Source organism: Girardinichthys multiradiatus, chromosome 14 (genome assembly GCF_021462225.1).
Source record: "Girardinichthys multiradiatus isolate DD_20200921_A chromosome 14, DD_fGirMul_XY1, whole genome shotgun sequence".
Classification (NCBI taxonomy): Eukaryota; Metazoa; Chordata; class Actinopteri; order Cyprinodontiformes; family Goodeidae; genus Girardinichthys; species Girardinichthys multiradiatus.
In genome coordinates, this window is record NC_061807.1 from 20,172,861 (window position 1) to 20,196,282 (window position 23,422).

At 39.8% G+C, this 23,422-nt stretch overlaps 1 protein-coding gene across 1 annotated transcript in view; it reads left to right on the forward strand.

Moving 5' to 3' along the window:
* pcxb (pyruvate carboxylase b) overlaps positions 1–23,422 on the forward strand; it is a 424,891-nt gene that overhangs the window by 150,567 nt on the left and 250,902 nt on the right. Inside the window, exon 11 of the mRNA XM_047386393.1 lies at positions 652–814. Within this exon, the coding sequence (XP_047242349.1) occupies positions 652–814 (163 nt within the window). The remainder of the gene's footprint in view (positions 1–651; positions 815–23,422) is intronic.

The following is a 23,422-nucleotide window of genomic DNA, read 5'->3' on the forward strand; positions in this document are numbered from 1 at the left end:
GATTGATTAGGAAAAAGAGGTGGATCAAAGGGCATGCTGAAGGTTGATGCATTTCTCAACGGAAAACTATGGGACTTCTTAGTTTTTATGCTTTAAATCATCAGCATGACTAGTTTAATTGTATTAAGATATATTTAAAGGAAGTGATGATGATGATTGTAAATATTAAACAAACGTTAAAGTTGGGTTGACCGCTGATTTAAAAAGTCCCAATATTATAGCTGTAATATGTTTGTACGTACACACAGACACGGTAAATGAGGGAACAGTTCTGGTGAAGATTCTGTTCCGTCAGGCAGCCACTTATTTTTGTATTAGTTTGAAATAATAAAGATTGTTTAAAATTCTGCTTCATTTTAAAGTATTGAAATGTAATTGAACACATATGTACAAATTGATGGAGGAGTCACAGAATGACGAATAAAAGCCTGAGGAATATCTAGAAGTAAATAGTTTGGTAGTAGTTCTGAAGTATACTTCTACTTTATGTATCTGTTGTAGATGTACGTAAAAAAGTTTCATTTCTATATATGTTTGCTTAACAATGTCTACAAGTGAGTTAAAGGAACATTATCTGGCATCAAGGGAACTGAGAGCTTGTTCCCATCACATTGTTGCCATCAATCTAATTACCTCTGGTCTCTACCACAGTGTGGACCTGGTGCATGCCCAGCTGCATGTGTGTGAGGGCCGCAGCCTGCCAGAACTCGGCCTCAAACAAGACAAGATCAGGGTGAACGGCTGCGCGATCCAGTGCAGAGTGACCACCGAAGACCCTGCCAGGGGCTTCCAGCCAGACACGGGGAGGATCGAGGTAAGCTTCAGCTGTAAATGACACAAGGTTTGCAGGTTAAGAATTGTTTATAAAAATTATAATTATGGGTTTTATGGGTTAATGATTTTGTCCTGCTATTGGCTTCCATAACATTAAATAAGAATATGAAATCTTTACTGGATGTCAAAGGTAGTTTATTTAAAAGTTATACTTATAATACAGCCCTAGAGTGCTGAAACTGCAAGTTATTTACTGAAGTTGCTGATTTAAATTACCCAGTTCTGTCTTTTTTGTTTTATCTCCTAAACAAGAAACCATTTATAAGCCACGGTTTCTGGGCGGCTCTGGCCAAGTGATGCTTCAGAATATAGCGCAGATATTCTGGTAATGGGAAGGTTTGATGTTTTGAACTTACGTTTAGGAAGTCTACGAAAGCTTTGCGTTAATGAATGTTTCAGTGTTTTTACTGTGATATTACTATGCCTTGGCTCAGCCGAATCGGTACTTTGTAGGACCATATCTTGCTCCACATCTTTTGGCGCATGTATTTGCCAGCTTTGCACATCTAAAGATTTCATGTTTTTGCTCATTTCTTCCCCAAATGAGCTAAAATTCTATCAGATCAAATGAAGAACCATTCAGTTATCCTTCCTGCTGTGTGTTTAGGCTCATTCTGCTGGAAGATAAGCCTTGGTCTAAATTTATAGCAATCTGTAACAAGTTTTCTTTCATTGTTGTCCTGTATTAATCTGTATTCATCCTCCCATTGACTCTAACCAGCTTCCCTGTCCTTCTTGATGAAAATTTACTGCCAAGCATAATGCTGCCATCATCGTGCGTCACTGTGGAGAGTTTGTGTGTTCTTGGTGATGCGGATTTAGTTTTACCCCACAATCACCACTCTTCTATGCATTGTTGGCTAGATTTGAAGAGTGAAAAACTGAGATTTGTCCTGTCGAATAATTCTCCCACCTGAGCTGCAGACCTCTGCAGCTTCGCCAGAGTTACCTCTCCTGGCTGCCTGTCGGCTTAATGCCAGTTTAGGTGGACGGCCACATCTTATTAGGTTTGCTGTTTATTTACCCATGTTCTTTAACAACATATGAGGCCTGCATAGAAAGCTGGATTATTACTGAGATTAAATCACACGGTTGTTCTTTCCTAATTATTTGGCAGTTTCTTGCACTTGATTAGGGGTAACGGGGACGAAAAGGGCTGAATAGAAATTCATTTTTCTGATTTTTATTTTAAAATAAAGTTAGTCCATGGATCGTTTTTGTTCCACTTCAGGATGTCCGTCACATAAAATCCCAGTAAAGGTGGTGGTTGTGACAAAATGTAAAAAAGCTGAAGGTGAATCACACTGTATGGTGAACTGTTTGTAAATGTTGGTTGCAGAGTAATCTTTCGTGTTTTAGTGATGCTTGTTCAGGCAATAAGTGTTTTGCTTAAATTTTTGGAGGACAAGCCTCTCCCTGTCAGAGTTCAAACATGAAAACACAGACTGAGGCTACGGATGGATACACACTCATAATGACCTCTGTCTACAAAGTCTTTTGTGAAAGTTTTGTAAAATTTAAATTTCCTCTGATTTGTGTTATTTTGGGAGAAATAATTGAGACTCGTTTCATTGTCTCTGACTAAAAGCATCTTTGCTGAGATTTTAGCCTTCTGAGCTATGTGGAGTGTGATGTAACAAGATTTACATTCCTGGATTTGGGGATTTTCTCCCATTCCTCGTCAGATCCTCTCGGGCTCTTTCAGGTTGGATTGAGAGGTTCTGTGTTCTGCCATTTTTAAGTCTTAAACAGAGCTGGATTTTTGGGGTCAGATCAAGGCTTTGGCTGGTAAAAGATAGTTTTTTCTTTTTAAGAGTTTTTGTCATCAGGCATATTTCTGTAATCATCTATCATATATCTCCTCCTGGAGCATATATCTATTCCTGATGCTGAATAAAAGCTTTAATTTTTGTAAAACCAATGCAATTCCTTTTATTTCTCATCTCACTTTTGTGTTTTACCATTTTGTTGACATGGAGCAGGAGATAAACAGCCTGTTTGCCTGACCTGATAATGCGAAGAATGACATTTACAGGTCCTTCTCAAAATATTAGCATATTGTGATAAAGTTAATTATTTTTCCATAATGTCATGATGAAAATTTAACATTCATATATTTTAGATTCATTGCACACTAACTGAAATATTTCAGGTCTTTTATTGTCTTAATACGGAAGATTTTGGCATACAGCTCATGAAAACCCAAAATTCCTATCTCACAAAATTAGCATATTTCATCCGACCAATAAAAGAAAAGTGTTTTTAATACAAAAAACGTCAACCTTCAAATAATCATGTACAGTTATGCACTCAATACTTGGTCGGGAATCCTTTGGCAGAAATGACTGCTTCAATGCGGCGTGGCATGGAGGCAATCAGCCTGTGGCACTGCTGAGGTCTTATGGAGGCCCAGGATGCTTCGATAGCGGCCTTTAGCTCATCCAGAGTGTTGGGTCTTGAGTCTCTCAACGTTCTCTTCACAATATCCCACAGATTCTCTATGGGGTTCAGGTCAGGAGAGTTGGCAGGCCAATTGAGCACAGTGATACCATGGTCAGTAAACCATTTACCAGTGGTTTTGGCACTGTGAGCAGGTGCCAGGTCGTGCTGAAAAATGAAATCTTCATCTCCATAAAGCTTTTCAGCAGATGGAAGCATGAAGTGCTCCAAAATCTCCTGATAGCTAGCTGCATTGACCCTGCCCTTGATAAAACACAGTGGACCAACACCAGCAGCTGACACGGCACCCCAGACCATCACTGACTGTGGGTACTTGACACTGGACTTCTGGCATTTTAGCATTTCCTTCTCCCCAGTCTTCCTCCAGACTCTGGCCCCTTGATTTCCGAATGACATGCAGAATATGCTTTCATCCAAAAAAAGTACTTTGGACCACTGAGCAACAGTCCAGTGCTGCTTCTCTGTAGCCCAGGCGTTCTGGGTGGATAGTTGTTGTATTTTGTTAGCAGTTTACGTGGCTCAGTGATCAAACTGTAAGAAACCCTCCCCCCCCATGCATTGCTGACCTACCGCCTACGCCTCTTCTTAAAATACTGTACATATTTCATATTTATCCCTGCTTCTCCTCCTTCGACCCATTTAAATTTTCCCTGTTCTCCTTTTAACCCTTTCCTCATTCTTCTCCTTCCTTCCTTCCCACAGTATCTTTACCCTGCTGCTGCGCTCTGGCACACCTAGAAAACGTAGGTCATCAGCGACGATCCCGTCCACCCCCCCAACCCCAGTATCACCATGCAATATGAATGAGCCAAACAACATGGAAAAGCTTCCCACATTTGAGGGATGCATGAATAAATGATCAGTGGAGGTCAGGGATAAAGCTATGCAGCTGAAGTGCATGATGGGAATGTTGGTCCTGTGCATACTTTGAGATGCTGCCCACGGCAAGATGTCTATTTGTCTTAAAAGAAATGAAGATGGATAAGGTTGTGAACGCTTTCTCAGAGCTCAATCGGGTGCTCTATAATATAATGGCCAGAAACATGGAGAAGACACTCAGCCTCTGGGTTTCTACAAGTTCTGGAAGAGTCTGACAGTTAATCCAGATTCTACTCCTTGTCTCATCATTTAGACGATAAATATTAGAATTTCTTGGACTTTTAACACTGGTTTTAAGATGAAGGAAGTGACATGATCCTTCATATGTTGATCCAGGTGTTTATTCACCCACCGGTCCATTTATCAATCATTCATCGTTGTCTGTCTATTCATCTATTGGTCTGACTGTCCATCGGTCTGTCCTCTACATGCATTCTACAACAACACGCATCAACACCCCATTTGAGTGTGCGGAGGTAGGCTTGGGGTCTGTCCACACCCCTGTTCGCTGTTTGCCATCTGGGGTTGGAGGCCAGGAGAAGGACCGCGGGCCTTCTAGTTGGGATCTGGGCTGGGGTTGGAAGTCGGGTCTTGGGGGTCGATTGGAGCCCCGGCTGGCGTTTCGGCTTTCTCCTTATCGTTTGGATTTTTTGGATCTCAATCCTCTGCTTCGGTGCCCTGTCCGTCGCCTGGGGGACACACCTGTTTTCTGTGCAGGGGGTCTTGGCCAGGGAATGTGCAGCGGTAATTGGAATGTGGGCATGGAAGGGTTGCAGCATGTGGAGTGAGGGGGGTGGTTGTCCTCTCTTTGGATGTGTGGTCACCAGCATTTGGATTGGCTGAGGTGTTTGTCCCATCTTGGTGCGGGGTCAGGGTGTCCAATGTGAGTATGTTGCTCGGTGGTCTCTGTTCTGTTGCGCTTGTAGGATGGGGTGGCTTGTGGCCCTTGACTTGCCGTCATGGCACGCTGTGTGGTGGGGGGCAGGTGCTGTGGGGGAGCTTGGAGCGGGTCCATGTGTGGAGCTTGTCCTGCGTGGATGTGTCTTTATCGGTTTTTCGGGGATGGAGCCCGTCTATGGGGGTGTGTCAGTGTGGGGAAGGGGATTCATGGCGTTTGGGATTGGGGACATGTGTTCGACCTGTGTCCTGGTTGGGAGTGGCTCTGTGGGGGAATTCATGCTGCGGTTTATAGGGGGTGGGGGGCTCATGGGGTTGAGATTTAAATTCATTGGGGGGTTGAGACTGTTTTGTCCTGGGACAGCTCTTGTTGGCAGACTCGTTGGACCAGGTAGAACCCGGATGGGGACGGGGGTTGTTGGGAGCTGGGGTTGGAGCGCGTGGTCAGGGTCTGAGCCGGGGTCGTTCGGGTTTGGGCGGTGCCAGCACTAGTCTGGGCTCTCGATGTCTTTGGCTCACATCTCCTCCATGTCTGCCGGGTGCAGGGGGGCAAGTCTGTGGCTCCTCACACTCGCTATTGCATATTTTTATGGAGAGACCTTATATACACAAGCACGCTCACACTTACACCCACAGGTGTTTAGATTCAGGTGTTAACAGATACACAGATGTTCTATATTGCGCCACAATTGCCACCAAAAACATCTTGCATTCATTATGACCGTGCACTTTTTGGTAACAATGTTGCTGTGATGCTAGAGAGAGATGTTTCTTTGTGTATATATGTGTGTGTGTGTCTAGGCCTCTGTCCGTCCATTTGTTCATCCGCCCATCAGTTACTGTGTCCGTCCGTCCACCCAAGCATTCCTCTATTCATCCTTTTGCCTGTTCAGCTGTCTATTCATCCCTCCATTCATCTCTCTATTCTTCTGTCTGTCCCTCCCCCCATTAATTTCTATGTCTGCCTGGGCCGCCATTCGACAGCTCATTCAGGCGTCTGTCTTTTTGTTTCTTTCTATCAGTCAGCGGATTTAATCCATCTGTCTGTCCTGCCATCTGTGTGGAGATTCATCTGTTCATCCATCAGTATTTCCGTCCATCTGTCCAGTTGTCTACTTTTTGCTGTTTCTATTTTTACAGAAAGACCACTGTAGAAATATCTACTCTAATAGTCATACTTTAAAAATGAGCCAATGAGTAATGGACATTCGAGTCTGGGATCTACTGTATTTGCACTTGAAGAATGTGAAGGAAACCTGTGGTGTGAAGCTGAAGTGGACTGAAGCTCATCTGGTGCATGGTGATGTTGAAATCGCTGTCTGTCACTTCAGTTCGTGAAAGTGCTGTAGTGTGATAGCAGGGGAGGGTTGGAATCGCACACTGTACCGGAAAGGCTATACAGTCCGTAAAGCCCAGGTCCGCTGTAAACTGTGTTAAGATTATCAGGTAATTTCAATCCAACAAAGGCATGAAAATATGACTGCAGAGCAGATGGGTAGGCTAGCTATTGGCTGTCATGGTTTTGGAGAAGGAGCCAAAGAGATTAAAGGGATGTCACAACATGAGGGAGCAGGTTCTTTCTGTGCAGAGTGAAAACCAATAGGTGGTCTGAGTGTGAAGAACATGCGTACTTCAGACTTTGTTCACTTGATTTTCAAGGAAACCTTTCTGAGAACCTTCAGCATTTTTCATCTCATAGTGAAGCTGCTATAGCAAGATATTACATTGGTAATGGGTCTTGTGCCTTTCTGTAAAAATAGATCTTGTAAATGTATAGAATAACCTTACATTTAGACATTGAAGCTATTGACATTGAAGTTATTTGGTTAGAAAATAAATGTTGGTCAGGTTTAGCTGTCAGTTTAAAATATATTCACACAAAGTGATGCATCAATTAACCACCCAGCGTTCATTATCGGCTCTTACTGGTAATTTTTTTCCTTTTTCCTTGAATGCATCAAAGCTAGAATGCTGAGTGTAATAAAAAATCTGCTAACGATTGAAATAACAATGTAGTTTATTTTCTGTTGGGTGCAATCATCAAGCCATCAACTATCAAGCAACCTGCAGAACAGTTTTATCTTTTATGATCAGTGCTTGTTCCATTTAATTTCTGAATTAAAGCCAAGCTTAAACAAATGTGTTGGTGCGCTATATAGTATATAATCAGCAGATCGGACCTAGCAGAAAACTGGTATTGGCCAGTAAAAATTTGATTGGTACTCCTTACATTTACAGCAATGAGGTGCATCTTAACCTTATCTTTTGCTCCTCTAAGACCAGTTACTGGGCATAATGCTTCTATTAAAAACATAAAATCTATATTTTTGTTTTAAAGTAAAGGTTTAAGTTTAGTTCATTTGTAATTATTTTGCTTTTGAAACTCCTTCAGGCTTTAGTGAAATTGATTTCAGAGACTTTTAAATGGCTTTGCCATTAAAGACACTTTATGCTTTTTAAACATCTAGTCAAGTGGGATTGATATGTCATTGTGACTCAGTTTTATGTCATCTTAACAAAAAATCTTCTTTCAGATGCTGACAATACTGAAGTATTTTACCCAGGGTAAACAACTGGGCTTTTTCCCAGTTCTGGTCCTTGGAGCACACTGCCCTGCTTCAACATGCTTCCATTTAAATTGATTTCACATTTAACAGGCTTCTGTTGAAACTCAGAGTTGCTAGGATATTTTTCTGTCGGATGTGTTGAGGCTGAAACAAAAAAAAAAAAGAAAAAAGCAGGACATTCTGCTCGAAGAATATTATATAAATTCATTACTCCGTCATGTTTTGTATGTTGAGAACTCGTCAAAAATGCAGACCAGAACTTGGGATAATTCTGGTGGAGGCCTGATAATTAAATTAAGCTTACACAAGGACAACAGGACATGGAGCATGGGCAGAGATCTACAGTTCAAGAGCAGGGGTCCGTGAAAGATGCATTTCCCCACAGGTCATGTAAGGGACAACAAATACGTTGAGGCAGCTCTGGTCAGAAGAGCACCTACTGGTCAAAATGAGGACAGCAGTAAGTGTCATGTTCTCTGAGGCGACAAACAAAAGCTAAATCTGTTCCTGTCGATGCCAGAACCATCAGAAACTGACCTAAACCACAGCATGGCTGCAGCTGAAGTTTGTTCATCATTTAGTGATATCTGTATGCAGTCATTGAAACTGAGGAACACATCAAACAACTAGAGAGCCCCTGTAGAGACAGATCTTTGTCCACTTCAGCAAAAGCTCTGCAGGTTGAATAAAAAGTTAATACACCATGGATAATAAAAATGTACAAATACTCATTTTAAGTTTACCACTCTGCCAACACTGTTTGGAACAGACATTAGAGTCATCCTGCCCTTGGAGAATTATGTGCTCAAAACAAAACATTATTGATGCCATGTTGACACAGTTTAAATTCTTAAATCTCTCAGGGGAAAGCTGTTTTACATAAAGTGGATGCATCTCTTACATACATTCGAGGTAATCTTAGCAAAATGTACACCAGAAGCTATTCAATCAAGGTGGTGAATCAAGTGGAAACACTAAAGTAATCCTGGCTCAAACTTAAATTCATGTGTAAAACACTCAAATAGGGTTTTATGCTTTTATAGGGTGTATGTAAAGTGGCAAAGGAAGCCAAGAGTTTAGAGAATAGGTACTAATGAGTGGTGAAGGACCTTTTTATGATGAGTAATGGCAGCAGCTCTGTCAAATGGGATTAGAACAGGGTTAGCAGTATCAAGGAGGCAAGGTGAGAGGGAGACTATTAACGCACCCCAAAACGTTTCTTTTTCCTCCTACAGCTTGTCACATTTAATGTATATCGCTCATTTAAAAAAGAATTTGCTCTATAATGAGTTAAATGTTTTAAGATGCGAAGCTGATGTTGAGCACAAGTAAAAAGCCTCCACTCCCACTGTGTGATAAGTGGATAATGAACGGCTATTTACTGAATCTTGAAGTCACGTTACTGTGATAAGATGTGGAAATATTGGGGTACTGGTCATTGCTTGGTTACCTGTAAGGACAAACTGTTGTGCAGAGGCACATGTTTGTGTTTTTCTGTGCTTCTGGTATTGCCTTCACGGGTACCACTGATTTAGGTGGTGCTGTGGTGGTTCTGTAGGTGTCTAAGCATGTTCCTCATGTTAGCCGCCATGTACAAAGATTTATTCATGTCCAGACTATCACTTTGTCACTGTTTATACTTTGTCAGGTGCCAAAAATACTGCAGCAGAACCACTTAAAACTGCCTTTTTAAATGGTGCTTTTAGTCAAACCTAGGCCTCACATGTGAGCCTTTGCCTCAACAGTAAATCCTGTTGCCTGTTGTTGCGAGATCTCGTGGCCCCAGGTCTCATTCCCAAATCCCAGGTCATAATTTTGTCATGCCAGGGGTTTCCTTCTTTAAATTTTTACCCGCTGCTGCCTTTTTTGTCTCATTTTGAGCCTCAACCTTCTCACGTCCTATCATGTTTTCCTTTCATATTTCCCATCTTTCTCCACCAACCTCTTTTTATTCATATAAAAGATCACTAATGAGGCCAAATCTGCTTCCATCTCCTCCCAGTGTTCCTATTATCTTAACTCCTACTGTTACTTAGCTCCTCATTTGATTTTTCTTCTTCGCCCCCCAACTTCCTTGATTACTTCCCGTCCTGAATCTCCAAATGAAAGAAAATGCTTCCTGTTTCTGCATCCTGAGCCACAGGCCAACTACAAACCTCACTTTGTCGTCCTTGTGTCCCTCCTTTCGTTCTCCCATCTGTCCAGCTGAGACAGTCGGAGCAGGATTTAGGTTGTGCCATTATTTGCAGCATGAATCGTTGGTCTTTCTCTCCTCAGTGTGTCATCCAGAGTTGCTGTTTAGTTCTTTTATTAGAACACATTTGCATGCGTCATTTAATGTATTAATTTGTTTCACAATGCCGCCGCTGCTGCTGTGCGAGCGCAGGGTGTTCAGAGTGTGTTTGCCTCATCTCTGAAATAATTCAGAGTTTGAAAATAGGTTGAGTCCTAATTAAAGGAAGTGTGTTAGCCTTTCATAGCATCATAAAAACCTGTTCAGCTGCACACAGTAAACATCCTCCACCCCACACTGGTTCTCCTCTATTAGACGTTTCATGCCCATTATCTTTCATTTTCCTCGTCATCATTAAGAAAGCTGTCAGTCAGATGTGTAATCAGTGCTCAAAGAGCTGCGGTTGCCTTTTATTTCTCTGGATCTGTTTGAAACTTGGATTTAATCCCGTTTTTTAACAGAGTTTCTTTTGATTTTTAATGTCAGATCCCAATAAAGTCTACACTTAAAATAAATCTGACATTTTAAAGTCTCTACCTGCTGTTATATAGAGGAGAAATAAGCCAGTCTAGTGCACTTTAAATGTGCGTTTTATTTCAATTTCATCTTAAAAAACTCTCCTATGTCTAGAACAGACAAGACTGTAAAAGTCAAGTAAGCTTCAAGTAATGGATGAATTACAATTTTTTTTTGCTTCAATTAAAATGCTGTAGCATACTGCCAATCACCAGCAGTTGTCTAGTGATTTTTTTTAAAATCCCTTGTCTGTCGTAACCAGAGTAAATCAAGGACTGTTTTTGAAAGAAAAAAATGAATTGCTTCAGCTTTGAAATGCGGCAACATGTTTTAGATTTACAGTAATATTTGTTAGCTGCTTAGTGGGTGAGTCTTGTTCAGGGGTGTCAAACATGTATCCATATTGGGCTGAATTTTAAAAACCTGGACAAATTTGAAGGCCAGCCTTTATTTATTGAAAAATGTCTGCCGTTGAGGAAGTTTTCCCTTCTTTTCAGATTTAACAATAAACGGTTTCATATGAAAACAGGCAACTGTTACAAGCACCAGAAACGTAAATAAAATTTTGAAAAATGGTCTGCCTCCTGGTCAATAACTTACTGAGCTACAATTTACATTTTATAGCCGAACAATTAAAAATATTCAATGAAAATCAAATTATTATGTGACTGGTTGTAGGAAGAGGTCAGTAATGAATATCAAAGAAGGGGGGCTTGTGAGTCCTGATTGCTGCAGCTGTGCACCAGCAGAGCATTCTGGGATTTGTATTATAAGTGTTATATTTCTAACATCGGCCAAGCTGTAGTGAAATCAAAGTCATTACTCTGTGGGCCTGAGTTTAACAGGTGTGAGATGGTTGGAATTTGCAGTCTGTGAAGACAAGATGATAAAGGTTGCGCCTTGTTTTTATAACTAAAATTTAAGTCACTTAAAATGCCTGGTCGCTCACAGGTTCTTACGGGAATTGTAATATTTTTGTTTGCTTGGTGTCATCGTTCTTGCTCCTTATTGTTTCCACAAACTTAGCTTTTTTCTGTGGCTTCTAACATAATGAGCCATTTTATTTTGGTTTAATATATTTGCTGTGGTCTAATAGCTTATTCATTTTGGTGTATTTTACTTGCTTTTAGTCTCATTTATTTCCGTTTTATTTTCAAATGTTTTGTCCAGCAGCTTGGTCGACTTGATGTTGTTGTGAATATGCTTTGTATTCAGATTGAACCGGAGTCTTAAATGTGTTTCAAGCAAACTGCAGTCATTTCTTTATGCTATAAAGCAAATCAACTTATTTGTCAAGCACGTTAGATGCAAATGAGTGTAACACTAAAAGCCCTGCAGAGTTTAAAAATGGATGGATAAAAAGCACATAGAAAATGGTTACTCTTTCATTCGTTTTACACAAACATTTGCAGCATCTGTTTCTTTTAATTATGGATTACAGCTACAGAAACCCAAAATTCAGTTACTAAGTAAATTGGAAAACTACATATAACAAATAAAAAGGGATCTTTAATAGACTATTTCATGGTCTACACAATCATTGGGAAGATTGCTAGCTTGACTGATGTCCAGGAAACGGTCACTGACACCACAAAAAGGTCATTGCTAGAAAAAGTTGGCAGTTCACACAGTGCTGTTTTCAAGCATATGAATGGGAAAGTTGGGTCGAAGGTAGAAGTGTGCTGCATAAGCAGTAGGGAGAGGATTGTGAAACGAGGCCCATTCAGGAGTTTGGGGAGATTTACAAGATTTAAACTTGGAGTCAGAGCTTCAAGAACCACCACACAGATGTATCCAGGACATGGGCTACAACTCTGACATTACTTGGGTTAGTCTCAGGCTCAGAAATTGGTTCTGTTGAAAGCATCATACCTGGGCTGAGGAATAAAAGGCTTGGACTGCTTTTAGGGCTGTACATTGTATCGCAACAAAATCTTCATCGCAGCATCCGTATGTGCAATATTCATATCGCAAATGCATGTTTTGGGTGCAATAATTGTTGGCTAATATGTTCCAAGTTTTATAAACTTGTATTTTTCATGTTAATGTAACATATATAATATAGTCTCACAGCAGCAGAGACCAGCACAAATGACATCACCCAAAATACTGCAGGTCAGAGTGATGGAAGCACAGATGAGAAAAAGAGGAAAGAAGAAAATAGGCATATATATATATATATATATATATATATAGCAACTAAGGTCATCATTATTAGCACCAGTAAGTAAATTAATAAAATGTACATTTTTATGTAAACGATTGGCTGATGAACTGAGGTGCAAACTATGTAGTGCAGAAACACAGGTAACTTAAGTTACTATTAATTTAAATCTAAAATAATTGCAAGTCCAGCACAAATGTATACACCGAATGGCCTGCAGTTGAAAGGCTGAGAGTAAAATGTTAGGAAATAATGCAATTGCAATGTATTTGTTCAGACATTGAGAAGACAATATATATTTTTAATGCACGGCTCAGAAAAATTTAAAGGAACTCTTTGAAAAAGCATAGAATGAGTAATGTGTTGGAAACAAAAGGATGCCACATCATTTGATGAAAATGAAAAATATCCCACAGATCTTAATCTGAAGACATCAGCAAATTTAAACTTAAAAACTGATGCGGCCAGTGGTCCACTTTGCCGAAAGGTCATTGCAGGAGCTCAAAATGGTAGTTTGTATGGCCCCTATGTGCTTGTATGCATTCCTGACAATGTTGCGGCATGTTTCTTATGAGATCACGGATGGTGTCCTCCCAAATCCTGACCAGGGCATCACGGGAGCTCCTGGACAGTCTGAGTCATCCCAATACCTAAAGGCAGCCAGGGTGCCATCGTTGATCCTATACAGGTCTGTTTCTACCTCTATGGACATCCCTCCCCAGACCAATACTGACCCACCACCAAACCAATCATGATGAACAATGTTGAAGGCAGCATGACTTTCACCACAGTTTCTCCAGACCCTTTTAATGTCTGTCATATCAGCTCAGAGTGAACCTGCTTCCATCTGTGAAAGGAACAGGGCGCCAGTACCGAACCTGCTCCATGGTGCTGGGCAGTGAGCACAGGGCATACTAGAAGACGTCGGGCCTTCAGACCACCCTCATAAAGTCTGTTTCTAATGGTTTGAATGATACATTTATGCCAGTGGCCCTCTGGAGGTCACTTTATAGGTTCTGGCAGTACCCATCCTGTCCCTAAGTGCACAAAGAAGCAGATACTGGTCCTGCTGATGGGTTCAGGACCTTCAATGGCCCTGTCCAGTTTTCTTAGAGTAACTTTCTGTCACCTGGAATCTCCTCCAGATTGTGCCAGAAAATACAGCAAACGTTTGGGCAATGGCATATATTGATGTGCTATCCTATGGGAGTTGGACTACCTGTGCAACCTCTGTACAGTCCATGGATCCCCTCATGCTGCCAATGGTGACACTGACCCTGGTCAAATGCAAAAATACTAAAAAACTATCAAAAAACAAGTAAGGGAAAGAATGTCTGCGGCGTCCACCTGTTTTACCAGAACAGTTTAGTTTCCATATGAAGAGGGATTAAGCCTTTTACAGGTTTTTGCACAAGTGGGTTCATGCTTTAGCAACTGACGATATCTGGTCCTCTGCTACAGTCAGAATACACTGAGTCCAATCAACTGTATCAACAAGGGGGCGGTTGATCATAAGTTTGGTACAATCATCTGTCAAGTGGCTCAAATGGAGATTAACACCACATAGGAAATGGTTTGTAATTTAATTACACCGTTCTCATTAATCCATGGAAAAAGCTGTTGGCTTAAGTTAAAGCCTTTCGCTAATTGCTGCAGCTTTTTGATCGTTTCCACTGTTTTTATGATGATGATCTTTGGTGATGAGCTTAGGTCTCAGGTGTTGGAAGACCTACTTGCCATCACCCTAATCTTTTGCTCCCTTTGCAAACATTCTGCCAGATTCAAGTCAGATCTCTGACCTGGCCACTCCAAAATGTTAATATCACTTCCGTTCAGAAGAAACACGATAAAATTAATATTTCTCAGAACTTTAGCTGTACATGGACAGTGGCAGTGGTGGTTCCTCAGTTCGACAAGGAAAAATGCAGCAAACAAATGAAGTAACCTGGAATTATGACATCAGGAACAGGTATTAAAGCACCACATACATACCTGGTGGAGAGTAAACCACCAGCACTGCAACTGTTACACACAGGGTGTAATTTCTAAAACCATCTTTGACTTTAAGAAGGTCACGCATGCTGCTCCTCTTGCAGGAGATGATTTTCTCATGCAGACTGTGTTTGTGCACAGAGTGGTTGTATGTTCTCTTGCTGAGTAAAGGAAAAGATATGGATGTCATATTTGTCCTCTGTGTGAAACAAAAACATTAAGGTGGACACACACACACACACACACACACACACACACAGTCTAAGGTTAAGGTATATTGCAATTCAGTGCGATATAGTGCAATACATTGTAGCCTCTAGTTCATCACCAAGGTAATTATGAGAAGTGACATTTCCCTCATTGGTGTTTCAGCTTCATCTTCTACTCCATTATCTGCTTGTGTGTTTGTGTTTAAGTTACAAGCTTGGGCGCTTCACAAGACTTGTTAAAACCAAACTTGGCCCTAAAGTTGGAAATCAGGATGGTTCACTTGCCAGTGGTGTTATGCAGTCTTTATCAGTCTTTCTTTGCAGCCCCAAATATCTTGAATATCTCAAGAACAGCCTTTTCATATGTTGCTTCAACATGATTTAAGGGTGACCTAAAAAATGATGAGACCATAATGAATGATATCCAAATTTATAGCACTCTCCACTGTCGCTACATACATACACAGTATGAGATATTGCTGAAAAGTCGATGCAAGCGACTGTCCACTGTCGCTACATGCTTTTCCAGGAGGAGTGAACCTGACTTGGAACCTGTATGATTAAATTAAATTGACTTTTTAAAGTGCCTTGAGACGACATATTGTGAATTGGCGCTATATAAATAAACCGAATTGAACTGAATTACAGAAAGGTATCAGTCAGGAAAAGGTGCAGGATAAAAGCACTATATACAGGGGTTGGACAATGAAACTGAAACACCTGGTTTTAGACCACAATAATTTATTAGTATGGTGTAGGGCCTCCTTTTGCGGCCAATACAGCGTCAATACGTCTTGGCATGATTGGCCTAAGGTTAGGCTATAGCAGCCCGGTCGTGTATATTGACCCTGTGGAGCTCCCGACAGACAGTTCTGGTGGAAACAGGAGAGTTGAGGTGCACATTTAATTCTGCCGTGATTTGAACAGCTGTGGTTTTATGTTTTTTGGATACAATCCGGGTTAGCACCCGAACATCCCTTTCAGACAGCTTCCTCTTGCGTCCACAGTTAATCCTGTTGGATGTGGTTCGTCTTTCTTGGTGGTATGCTGACATTACCCTGGATACCGTGGCTCTTGATACATCACAAAGACTTGCTGTCTTGGTCACAGATGCGACAGCAAGAATGCGCACCAACAATTGGTCCTCTTTTGAACTCTGGTATGTCACCCATAATGTTGTGTGCATTTCAATATTTTGAGCAAAACTGTGCTCTTACCCTGCTAATTGAACCTTCACACTCTGCTCTTACTGGTGCAATGTGCAATCAATGAAGACTGGCTACCAGGTTGGTCCAATTTAGACATGAAACCTCCCACACTAAAATGAATAAATAATAGGGTTGTGAGATGTAAAGCTTTTCTTTCAAAGAAAAATATCCAGGTCTGGAGAAGGTTTTGCGGAGTTCCTTTCCATGCTTGCATGCAATGGTGTGAAAGTATTCAGACATTGTTTTAGATTGTTTATGGAATTAAAACCTTACATTCATCTTCTCAGTGATGTATAGTAGGTTCATCTCTGACCCAATAAACACGTGGTTCTTTTTCTTGACTTTATTGTGAGTAGTTTTGTGCGTCCTCTTCTCTTGCCATATCCACCATTCTGCCTGTTTATCTGCCCTCCCTGTCTGAGTCTTCCACAATGCCCTCTTGTTTTCCTGTGTGCCTTCATGCACTGTGTGGAAGTCATGATGTGCAGCAGGTCACATAGATGTGCTGGAGACCTGCAGGTGTGGTAGAAGGTCCCTGCTGTTGATGAGCCTTCTTAGGATTTAATTGTTGTTGCTTAGGTTGTTCTTCCAGCCAATCCATGCACTCCTTCATTATTCCTCCTGTTTATCATTCCATCTTTATTTTTATACTCCCCATCTATCATTTCTCACTTCATTTCTTTCCTACAAACTTGTTTTCTTTCTAGTCTTTTTTTTAATTCACCTTGTCTTGTTTCTTATGCACCTTTTCCTTCTCTGCATCTGATAGTTCAAACTTCACATTTCATTCATCCCATCATTGTCTCCGGTCTGTTTTTTTTTTTTTTTTTTGCACCTTTTTCTTTCCTAACTGATTGTGCCTCCTCTTATTTTTCTTTTGCTCTTCCTATCTTGTTACCTATTTGTTTTTGCATAGCTTCTTCTTTCTCACATTCTTTTCCTTTCATCTAATTTCTAACACCGTTGCTCTGTCATTTTATCTTATTCCTCTTTCTAGTCTCATTTATTTGTACATCTTCTATACTCTCCTTACATCCTTGCACGGTCTCATTTTCTCTCCTTTCATTGCCTTTATAGACACTCTCCTTGTTTACAGTTTCCAAGACCTTCTTTCCCTCATCCTGCCTGCCTCTTCCTAACTCGCTTATTTTCTAAATCAGATTCTTCCTTCTCTTCTCCTCCTTTTATGAGCACCTTGACTGCTGTTTTCTTTTTGTATAATGTACCTTCATATTTTTATCTAAAGCTACCCTATTTGTCGTCCTTTCATTTATTTATTTTTATTTTTTTCTCAGATCCAATCTCAGTCATGTTTTATGTATTTTAATTCATTTTCCCCTGGGTGTCTCAGAACAAACTCACATTTTCTTGCAGTATTATGTTTAAAGTTACCTGATGCTCACTGCCATAAAGAATTATGTGTAGAAAAAGGTATTGCAATCAAATTTGATAGCAAAATGTAACATACTATGATCTGATTACTTTCTTTTAAAACAGAAATACAGAGTTTGATAACATGGTGCTGAAATAACTCATTGCTGTACTGATTTTTATAGTTATTGTTGTACATTAAGGGTTACTTTATTTAGCTCATTTAGAGCTGTACAATTTATTACATTTTAGCTCCAAGTGATTCATTTACAAAAAACTAATAAAACTATGGGGTTACTTTCCTCTTTGCAAGTATGTTTTGTGTAAGTGCAATAAATGCAATATATTTCCAAAGCCACATTAATCAGGACACTGACCAGTTTCAGCTGTTAAAACTCTGCAGAAGAATGTTGAAATCCTCATTTATTGTGATGCATTGATTAGTATAAAAATCTGTGAGAGCCAGCATTAAACAAAACACTTGGTGGAAAACCATAACACAAAAAAAATCAATGAACCCCAGCTAAATTCATAGTACTAAAGTATGGTCTGTTGCAAAGAATGCTTTCTCTTCTGGCAGTGTTTCTTATGAAAGTAGTTGTCTTCCTACAATAACGTTATTGTTCCCACAGCAGGCTGTTTATTCAACTGCCAGATCCAAACTGTTGTAGGTTGTTGCAAATGCTGTTTTAATTTTTACCTTTAACACCCATGCGTGGCTCTCCTCTGGTATTCAAACCATTGCTTCGGGTTTTCTGATGGATTTGTCATATTTGAGCTTATATGCTCAGTATGAGGGATTGCTGCAAAGTCAACACCAGTGACTGTCCACTGTCTCTACATGCTCATCCAGGAGGAGTGAATGCTGCAAGTCACTGACTGGATGCAATCTGCTGCGTTTAGATAGAAAAACCTTTTATCCAATTTGAATAAATAACTGAATCTGACTGCACTGTTCAATGATTAGGATTAATTGGAATGTATGAACCTGACTTGTGAAGTGCCTTGAGACGACGTGTTGTGAATTGGCGCTATATAAATAAACTGAATTGAATTGCATTAAAGGACTGCGTGGATACAACATTTGGCAGAATATTATATTTTAAGTGTCATCCATTCAGGTTCATATATCACGACCCATATATGGAGGCTTCAGTCCTCAATGCAGCTGTCTCCTGGTTCGAGTCCCGACCCTGGCAACCTGTGCTGCATGTCTTCCCCACCCCCTTCACCCCACATCCTGTCTGTCTACTTTCAAATAACACAAATAAAGAAAAAAACAAAGTTGATTTATTTTGTACAAAGTGGAAATTTTGGGGGTGGGTGTTTGTAGATTTACAATACTGGAAAACAATAAAACATGAAACTTTGAAAGGATTTCAACATCAGGGAATGAAGAGAGAAATTAAATTGTGATGGTCATGAAACGTGTTGCTTGGTGGTCAATGCTACCAAAAGAAATGAAGAGACACAAGTTGTTCCATTTAGACATAAAATTTTCCCCAAAATACACAGCTTAGCCAAATGTTGTCTACACAAGATTGTGCAAAAATGAAATTCATGAAACACAAAATGTCCAGCAGACCTTTTGGCTTTATAAAGATTTGCAATATTTTTGCAACCGGATGTTGTGATTTACTTGAAATGTGTTTAATATGCACGGCAGTCTGTGGAATAAGTTGGCCTGTTTGGAAAACCGTCCCTTCTGGTGTTTTCCTCCGTTACCAGCTGAATGACAGGTTCATTAATTTATTTGGGGACACTGGAGTCATCTCATTTGTTCAGAAACAAGAGTTGGATGGAGTTCAAAAGGAACTTTATGTAACTGCAGATTGTTGCTGTCTTGTGAAGCTAAAACTTAAAAGATTTTCTTCACCTACAGGATGCTGTGCTTGAAATAAACATGGATTGCTGTTCAATCCGATAAGACAGAGATTCTCATTAAAGTTTCATTACCGACATGAAAGCCGACGTCTTTAAGTTGAAAGCCTTTGATTAATGAAAGTCTAAATTTACTTCGTTATGTCTAAATATGCTAAACAATGTTAATTCCGGACCAGTGATGCTTTATACAAGTTGAACAGAGCGGTGTTTCTGCCTTGTTTTTTCGATTCTGGCCTTCATTTACAAAAGCAAAACACACAACAGTAAGACTAATCGAAACACGAATCTGACCTCATTTTCTTGGGCAAAGTCACAACTTTTAATTGGCGTAAGTGACAACAGTCTCATGTTTCCTCTGAGAGTGCCTGGCTTCAGAACTGGATTGGCACACAAGTGACTCTGCATGCTAATAGCAAAACAGAGCAGCTAAAGGAGGCTCTGAGGATTATTTTCTCCAGCAGCTATTGTAAAAACTCCCCCGTGTCCTCCAGTAGTCCTACATTAGTCAGACAAGAGCATGAGCATGCCTGTGTTTCTCAAACGATGACTCTAGCAGGATTGTTGTATTGCAGAGTGCTGTGTCTGTGTGAGCACAGGCTTGCCCATCAGGAGGGTGGGCTTCTTTATGACTGCAGAAGATAAGTGTGAATTAATAACCAGGTATTAATTGAGCTTGTTTGAGGAATTTAATCCAGTTAGACAGAATTGTGGCTCAAATAGGCCACAGCTTCCCCAGAGCAGCTAATGTTTTTATTCTATTATTAATGGATAGATTGCCTCTTTAAGTATACATGCCAGTTTATTTGCAGCGGAGTGTGAATGAACATGCTTTTATCCAAGTAAAGCTGATTTATAAAGTAGCTTTTTGCACATACAAGTGAATAAACCTAAAATGCTATTGATGAAAGCTTATAACAAAGCTTGTATAAAGGTTTTCTGTTTTCTAAATAAACACTTTGAGTTTAAAAATAGAGAAAGCTTACGCTACATTTAAGCTGCAGCTGCTTTAGAGCAGAAATATTCCTCTTCCTCTGGTTTCAAATCCAGATTGAGAAGATGCTGATCATATTGAACTCGAAGTGTAAAGCTTTAACAAGTCTGAAATGGACTTGGCTGCTTGTCCATTGACACCTTTTTATGTTTCAGTTAAATTTGGTTTGTTTTGCACCAGTTTATAACAAATGTCATCTCAAGCTAAACCTCAATAAATTATGTAGAGAAATTCAACTCTATCACATTGATTCAAATGTAATCACATTTCATTTGGTTTAGAGATGTACGGTGCAGTTAAGTTTATTATACTAACTGGTAAAGTTTTCTCTGCAAGGAAACCAAGCAGATTACATCCAGTCACTGATTTTGCAGGGATCACTAGTTCTGAATTAGCATGTGGCGACAGTGGACAGTTGATTGCTTCGAGTTAACTTTGCAGCAAACCTTATAGACTGAGCTGACAATTATAATCAAGGTTTTTAATACTTTTCTGTTTATGCAAAAAGGAAACTTTAAGTCTGAAGTTGGCTTTTATAAATGCACTGACCAAAGATTTTGTGGTAATACAAATTTTAGCAGATTCAGTTTCTTTGTAGAAACTCTAAATTTTTTACTACCTTACGGATTAAGTAACACTGAAACATGTATGCCTACATCAAAACACAGATGTGCATTAAATTATAGAATACTCATACAGTTTTTATATTATTGAGCCTTTTATTCCTTTATTGTAACAATGCTAGAGGCTTAAGGAGCCTTTCTGTGTTGATCATTTATTATATGAGGAGTAGATAGTGTGTGTGAGTCTGAAAGAGCAGTCATTGTTACAAAGCTCTGCCGTAAAGCAGTATTTTACTAGTTTAATCCGTGGATCAGTCTGAAGGTGTTAATGTATGAAAAGGTGCAGATGTGTTTGGTGTTATGCACCAAACAAAGGTAGGAGAACAGGTCCCTAAACTGAGAAGGTGATGCTTTTTATAGGATAGGGAAACTGATGTCCACTGCGTTAGGTTGCTGAAGCGTAGATATCAATATACAGGAGCTGATTATCACACTTCCATCTGAAAATCTGCCAGTTTCCTGATGCATATCTAGCTTGTTTCTGGTAAGCATTACTGCTGGGTTTTTGATACTCTCTGGAGAGGATCAGGGAACCTTTGTTTTTCAGATGAGGAGAAATAAACATTGTTTATTTAACAGATTAAACTTTAGTTTAACCTGCTAAAGTTTGAAATATTATTTGAAAATCAGTTAAGGTATTTTTCTAATTCTATTACCCAACACCCTCCCAAAACCTTTCCCACAACCATAAGTGATATCTATTCTTGCTATCTATTTAACTTGCTTATGTTGCCCTTTTTTAAATGCAAATTGTCCTTGTTGTTTAATTGAGAAAATACTGAAAATATTTTATTAATTTACCTCAAGTCCTGCTACTGAAAACAGTCTAAAGCACATTTTGCAAGGACTTGCACACATTGCTTTGCTTTTTGCCTGTACAGTGGATCAGAGTGTATGCCTTCGCAAGTGTTGTTGGAGTAAAGGTTTAGCTCACCTGTGGCTGTAGTATTCACCTTGTAATCCTAGTTTCAGTAAATTGATTCCAGAAATGGACATCGGATCATGTGTAGTTTATTTTCTTGATGGTAGTTGTGCTGAACTTGGCACCTCTGGCTAGAGAAACATCACAGTGGTTGGCAAACAATTTAATGCATTGCAAGCATTAAGCAGTTCATACCAGCTGCCTGCAGGGAAAGACATGACCCCCTATTTTAAAAGGTGATGGTCTTATGCCCTGCCTGAGTTTGTACACGACTAGGCACAGGTTGGTAGAGATTCTAACCGCAAGATAACCTTGAGTAGAAATACCACATTTTTGTTTTATTTACACCAACATTTGATCAGTTGCTTTTAGAAAAGCAAAGTTTTCCTACTGGTGACAAAGTGATAGAACATCCATCAAGTCACACAAGTATAACAAGCTGATATTAGCAGATTAGTCAGGCTATTTGCTCTTATTGCAAACCTGCAGTCCTACCAGTTATAGGATGCCAACTGTGATTTTAAAACAGCCTGAGTGTAATAAATGTTTGGTTGAATTGCTTTAGTTTTAACACCATGGCTGTTTGTGTATTCTCATAATCTGAAATATTTCCAAAAAGCTAAAAGTCTTCTTTGATTTAGGTGCGAGGGAAGTTATAGTAACCTTCTTTCAGCCACCTGACTGGCAGTGTGCAGCCAGAGGCTGGAGAGGGGTAGTGCTGCATAACTGTGCAGTTTTCTGCTTTTACTTTATCCTTTTTATTTTTTTTAAGTGAGTGTACAATTTAAACATAAATGTTTAATACCAGATTATAGCTTTTAGCTGATTCCTAAACTGCAGTCCCTTGTCAAAGTCAAGATATGAAGAGAAAACTTAAGATCTGTTAAGAATGGAGATAAAAATAGTCAATAAAATAGGATAGAATAGAAATATCGTTTATTGTCCCACTGTGGGGAAATCTAGGTGTACCAGTGGCGAAGTGAAAGGCAATTGGAAGCTTGCAGATAGACACAAAGGGAATAAAAATATATCAATAACAAAAAATATAACACTGTATAGTAGGGTAAACCTTTACAACATAACAAAAAAATACTGTGCAGTTATTGAAAACGGCATACGCCGATTAAGAAATCTAAGACGTCTTAGTAGCAAAACGTGGGCAGCTGTTCAAAGTATCCCAAAGCTGCCTGCGATGCTAGATGGAATCTGCAGAGCGATCAATGCTCAGACTGAATTGTTAAGAGAGCTAAGCTACAAGCTGGATACGGTTCTTGAACAGAATCGTAGCCTGGAAGCGGCTTTTGGACTCGGAGGTGAAAGGATTTAATCATGGAGAAGGCTGTTCGCTCCAGAACTGCGGTAAAGTCCCAGAAATTTGGATATTTGGATTCGCAATTGAGAGATAACAGTAAAAACTCTTAAAGTGGTTAGAAATCCACACAACTGCTTGAACCAGAACACTTATTGTTTTTCTAAATCTGGTGCCTCAAAGTGGCCATGACAACTTCTGCTAAGTGGCTATCGACAAAATATCTCCTGGATGTTATGTAAAAATGGCGCTCTTTCCCAGCACCCCCGAACAGCTGTGACCCAGATAAGACTTTGGGGCCGATTGAAAAAACTTCCAACTCTCGCCTCAAGGACAATGGCGCTCTATCTGTGTTGACAGTCT